We start from the raw sequence: 6,000 nt of genomic DNA on the forward strand, positions 1-6,000 counted from the left end.
CAAGCTACCCAGATCATCCCTTTCCTAATATCACTAGATTTTGTTTGGTAGGATCATGGGGTAGCAATGTCCTGTCACTTCTCAATTCTCAGAGATTTGAGTTATTAGAGTAGCTACAGCAAGACAATAAAATAAAAAAATGCCATTGGCAGCATTTTAGCATTTGACATAGTCTTGTGTCTCATACAATATAAAGCATTTTTCATAAAGTTTGGGCTCCCTATGCAATTTAACTAAATGGGAATTTTATCTTCCTCTTTATTAAGCTATATCTTGAACCTTTTTGGTCATATTGACAGTCTTGAAAGTATGACTGACATGGTCTTCAGAAGGCTCAAAACAGAAAATATAAAAGGACTCCACACTGACTGTTTTATTTTCACTGAGCCACCTTTACCATTTAAAGTGCTTGACTCCTGATTTTCCAAGCTCTGTGTTAACAGTGATTATAATGGTAGGTGCAATGCATGAAGATGTGCAGAAATTTCAGTTTACCACATGGCCATTACCCCTTGGTGTTGCATCAAGGTATAAATACATGCACCTACACCCATTTTTTCTGTAACTTGAAAAGGTTTGATATGTAAAGGGCAAGCTTGAAAATGTTAATGTAATGCTGTGATGCTCTAGACTCCCTTTAACAGGAACCATTAAAATGTGCATAATTATAGGGCAAAATGTCAAGCAGTCAGTTTAATTTACTGATGAATACACAGAATTACTGTTTTGCAACAGTTCCAAGATTTTGAACTGCAAATTAGTGGCAAGGTTGTATTTTGTTTTGTTGACATTTGTTGAAATAGTTTCAGTATTCATTTGGCCTGTACCTTTGTCCACAGGTGGATTTTGCCTTTACAGTTTGGCAGAGCTTTCCAGAGAGGATTGTAGGCTATCCTGCACGCAGTCACTTCTGGGACAACACTAAGGAAAGGTGGGGGTATACCTCCAAATGGACTAATGACTATTCCATGGTATTGACAGGAGCTGCTATTTACCACAAGTAAGAATCCAGAGCATCTGCTATCCTTCTTCTGTATGAAACATAATAGTAAAGAGGGGGTGGGGTGTGAAGAACATTCTTCTGGGGAGGGGGAAAAAAGATAGTAAGTGGGTCTACTTTTTATGGGGTAATAATTTAAGTTCTTGGTTGAGCTCTGGGGATCTGGTAATCATTACAGCACTTGTTGGGTCTCTTTGAAGTCACTTGTGTTTTGAGGCAGTCGGACTGCTCTTTTTAACATCAGGAATTACATACTTCAAAGAGTTCCCGAATTCATTAAGCTGCTTGGCTGAATGGCCTGTAGCATAGCAGAAAGGAGGTTACTTCCAGACCAGCTCTGGGTATGTGTTGGCTGACAGCTACAGACTGCAAAGTCTTCTGGCTACTCTAGAAATGTAGTACAATGGGCATGCGACAGTTCAGCATATTGCAGCATGTTGGAGAAAACCTATGCTGTTAGAACTTCAGCAGACCAAGGTCCTCTCTACATTTAAAGAAAAAGAAAATTCTGGAATCTCTAATCCACACCCCCACTAAGGAGAAGACAGGCCACAGGGGATGATACAGACTCAAAGGAGAATAATTTCAACAATGAGAAGAGCAGTAGGGCAGTTTTAATGCAAGTTCTTTCCAACTGAACAGTTTGGGAAGAAAATAGGGAGGATGAATTCATCAGTGTTGTCTATCATATTGTAGCACAGTGGGGCTCTCCTTCCTCCTTGTCCATTATCTTGATACTTAGGCCCACATTGTTTCCTTCAACATGGTTGCAGAAAAGGTATATGTTCTCTTTCTCCTTTAGCACTCTTTGCTGTCCTGATGAGACACGGATTTTCCCTTCTTGTTGGAGGGTGAGACCAAAGAAAGGAAGTGCTGTATGGGGAGATGAGTACAAAACTTAGGTTTCAATTGAGATAGAAATGTCCTGGATACCTGAAAGCCCAGTGACTTGTATTAATAACACTGCTGTTGCTTTTCAGATATTATCACTACCTGTACACTCATTACCTGCCTGCCAGCCTAAAGAATATGGTGGACCAACTGGCCAATTGTGAGGACATTCTTATGAATTTTTTGGTGTCAGCCGTGACAAAATTGCCTCCAATCAAAGTAACACAGAAAAAACAGTATAAGGAGACCATGATGGGACAGGTATGTAATCACAGCATGTTTCAGCAGTTGGGATGTATGATAATGTAACTAACAGGTTCACTTCTAAGTTAGGCTTACAGAGTGGTACAATTCTGTCAAATATTTTTGCAGATTCTAGTTTAGCAGAGCTGTGAATAGACTTTAGATATGCTTATTATAATGAAGAAAAAAGAAAACCAGCAAACATCTACTGTGAATGCTGTTTCCCTTCATAGTTTTCTGACATGATGTTACTCATGGTGATCCCAAACTCTTGACACTGATGACTATGGTGACTGAATTCCAGTTAAACCCTAATTTTCTAAGTATTCTAGACCAAAAACCTAGTAATGGAATGCTAGAAGCATAAGTAAATTCTAGAAATATTTTCTATTTTTTATTATTATTGATTAATATAATGTACCAGGCTGTCCCTGTGCTCTTTTAAATTATATAGTGTGATTCAAGCACTGACACTGAACTGTCACAACAGAGATAATTTGTGATATGCAAGTGTTTTTTCCCCACAGGAAACATTTTATCCCACAGTCATGCCATCACTCATTAGCAGCCATGAAGTGCTTGTTTTAGGTCTTCTTCCAGATACTGGATAAGCCTTCTATCCTTGCAGAAGTACCTCTAGTAACAGGGCTACATGGTAGTGTGGGGACACTTGTCCTCCTACCCTGTGTGAGAGAGCAATGAGGGGAATAGCAAGTCCTGAGCAGCCTCCCCTCTGTGCTGCCATGGTGTCAGTGATCTCAGTGCAAGCAGCACCACCATTACTGGGGGGCAGGTGAAACAAGGACCCTCGATTTTCCCCTCCCATTTTCCCCTGGTAGCATTACTCAGATCTTTGACTGGGGACTTGCCATGCCAGTGTGTAAACTGCATTATCTCTGTGTCACTGTGCTGGCACCTGAGGTGGCATTGGTAGCATTCAGCAGTTCTGACTCGTCTGGGTGCCCAGGAGACCTTCTGTGAACAAGAAGGTCCCATCCAGAAAGTCCCTATTGCTTCCAGCTTCAGCCTCACCTCTCCACAGGGCTGTGCTTTGGCTGTTTGGCAAAGATGGAGCATTCATTTTTCATCTTACAGCACGGGTGACTCGAGTCAGCCATGAACTATAACTCTCTCCTACAGACAAGTTGTTCCTCCAGCTTTAGGAAATGTAATGGACTGTGTTCATAATTCCTTGAAAGACAAATAAAAAATTAACATAACCTCAGTGTTGTGACAGAGATGAATAGTCATATGGAAATTCAGGGTTAATGGCCAAAATACCTGCTATAATCCTCTAGCAACAAGCTTTTACTTGCTCTTTAGTGGCTCTGTATAATCAGGAGGCTGCAATCAATGCACATTATAATCTACCACTTGAGCTGAACTGGACAGGCCTTATCACAGTCATTTGGCAAGTCCCTGACTTTATCTATTTCTTCATGTTTTAATTTACATCCTTTGACTTTATCAATTTATATTTGTTTTTAATATAGTGGAAACATAAGTGCTATAGAGAGATGCATGGGAAGTGGCACAAAAAACTCCTAGGTTCTCAACATTCATACTTTATCTTAAATAATAGTTTTATTATGTTTGTAAATGTTCTTTAGGTACAGACAATGAATAATAGCAGCTTTAAAGCTGCAAGGGCCTTTTTTTTCCAGAGCTGCTGAGTTTCAATGGACTTCCACAGGGATTACAGCTGCCCTGAACTTTGGAAAATCATGCCAGAATATTTTGCATGTATGCAGTCAAAGACCATGGTGTTTTCCTTGGGTCAGAGTTAAATATGATGTAGTGTGGGACTCCATTTTTTGTCAGTGAGACAGTGCTGATGCACTGGACTTGGCCAGAGGGATTCCTGGAAGCACCTTGCTTTTCACTGCAGGGCACCTACACACAAGAGTAATGCCAAGCACATAAGACCATCTAAATTGCAAGCTGGTTGAAATTACTTGTCTATAAATTCCTGCAGATCTGAACAGCAAAAGTTGAGGTTTGACCCTGAATAATTGTTTTCCTTCTATGGCTGAAGACCATGGGCAGCAACTGGCCTGGCCTTGGGTGTGCACCTCTGCTGGAAAGCAATGGCCCTCTGTTTTTTCCTGGTGGTTTTTAAGAACTTGTTGTATCTCTGAAATAGCTGGAGGGTTTGAAGGAAAGAACAGTGGGGGATAAGGTGAAATAGAGTGCTGGCAAGATTTGGGAGTGCTGCTTGTGGCTGTTGTGTTCCACAGGCTGGCTCGTGGTCGAGCTCATGTTTCCACTCAGCCCTGTCCTCTGCTGTCTTTGGGAAGTCAGGCGTGTCCAGCTCGGCACTGCTGGATCTGCTGTGGGCAGGGTGTTCTTGCCCTCTTTGAGCCCCCCAGGCGGGTTCTGGCCGCCACAGAGCCGCGTGTCCCCGAGGCCTGGCATGGTGGGGCGCCATGGTGAATGCCTGGCCCAGCTCCCACCATTCATTCTCGCCATTCCCTCCATTCCCACCATTCCCTCCATTCCCACCATTCCCTCCATTCCCTCCATTCCCACCATTCCCACCATTCCCGCCATTCCCACCATTCCCACCATTCCCATCATTCCCACCATTCCCACCATTCCCACCATTCCCACCATTCCCACCATTCCCATCATTCCCACCATTCCCTCCATTCCCATCATTCCCACCATTCCCACCATTCCCTCCATTCCCACCATTCCCACCATTCCCTCCATTCCCGCCATTCCCTCCATTCCCACCATTCCCTCCATTCCCACCATCCTGTGTGCCAAGGGTCACCCTGATCTCTGTTCTCCTCTCCTCACAGACGTCCCGGGCCTCGCGCTGGGCCGACCCCGACCACTTTGCCCAGCGGCAGAGCTGCATGAACACTTTTGCCAGCTGGTTTGGCTATATGCCGCTGATCCACTCACAGATGAGGCTCGACCCTGTCCTCTTTAAAGACCAGGTCTCCATCCTGAGGAAGAAGTACCGAGACATTGAACGACTCTGAGGCCGCTGCCGAGGGAGACGGACTGTGCGCCGGCAGCGAGCGCCCGACCCCGCCGGCCGCGGCTCCGCGCCCAACCGCCGGCACGCTGCTGTCGCTGGGACTAGGTCGTGTACAGTTTCATTATGGAACATTAAATAATTATTTTTGAAATGATTGCTATGCAGGTTTAAACTTTTTTAATGATCAAAAGAAAAAAAAAACCCTATTAAAAACAGAGTTCTTTCTTTAATCAAAATTGTGTTGGTTGTGAATATTTCAGAGCTGCCATTTCTTTCTTTTATGCATTTGATTGTCAATGCAATTTTCATTCCTTTTTCCCTGCACAGTTAAACGCTGGAATCTCACTGGGGGAAAATGCAGCAGGTTCAGAAACAAACTAAGCACAAACAGGACAGAACTGAAGTATTAATCTTTCTTGTTTACTACCAACTTTTTTTTCCAGTTTTCCCCAAGCCAGTAGCAGCCCCTGTAGCTGAAATCCTTTGGACAGCTGGAAAACTAGAGAATCTCCACGGAGCCAAATGAGAGGGCAGATCCTTCTGGTTGGGGACCTCTGTTTTAAAGGCAATCAGCCTTGCCTTGAAGGGAGAGAGGAGCATTATTGTGGAGGAGCATGACATGGAGCACAGGGACACATGTGCACAGCAGGGCTGCAGGGCTGTGTGTTGTGCTCAGGGAGGCACACCTGAGTATCCCTGCCCATGGATGGCACAGCACCCCGGGGCATGGTGGTCCTGTGGGACACCCAGAGCCTGTGCAAGTCCCTGCTGCAGGCAGTGGTGCCTCTTGGCAGCTAAACATCCAGAAGTAGATTTGTTCTGAGGGTAAAAGGAATGGTGATGGAAAGCAAGAAAGCACTTTGGTGCTTGCAGTGCA

The 6,000-nt window shown here is 44.1% G+C and overlaps 1 protein-coding gene across 1 annotated transcript in view; it reads left to right on the forward strand.

The window, feature by feature from the left end:
• EXT1 (exostosin glycosyltransferase 1) overlaps positions 1–5,359 on the forward strand; it is a 177,065-nt gene extending 171,706 nt beyond the window's left edge. Inside the window, exons 9-11 of the mRNA XM_059477845.1 lie at positions 840–1,000; positions 1,981–2,152; positions 4,939–5,359. Of these exons, the coding sequence (XP_059333828.1) occupies positions 840–1,000; positions 1,981–2,152; positions 4,939–5,124 (519 nt within the window). The 3' untranslated portion in view covers positions 5,125–5,359. The remainder of the gene's footprint in view (positions 1–839; positions 1,001–1,980; positions 2,153–4,938) is intronic.
• The last annotated feature ends 641 nt before the right edge of the window (positions 5,360–6,000 follow it).

The sequence above is a fragment of the Ammospiza nelsoni genome, chromosome 1 (assembly GCF_027579445.1).
Source record: "Ammospiza nelsoni isolate bAmmNel1 chromosome 1, bAmmNel1.pri, whole genome shotgun sequence".
NCBI lineage: Eukaryota > Metazoa > Chordata > Aves > Passeriformes > Passerellidae > Ammospiza > Ammospiza nelsoni.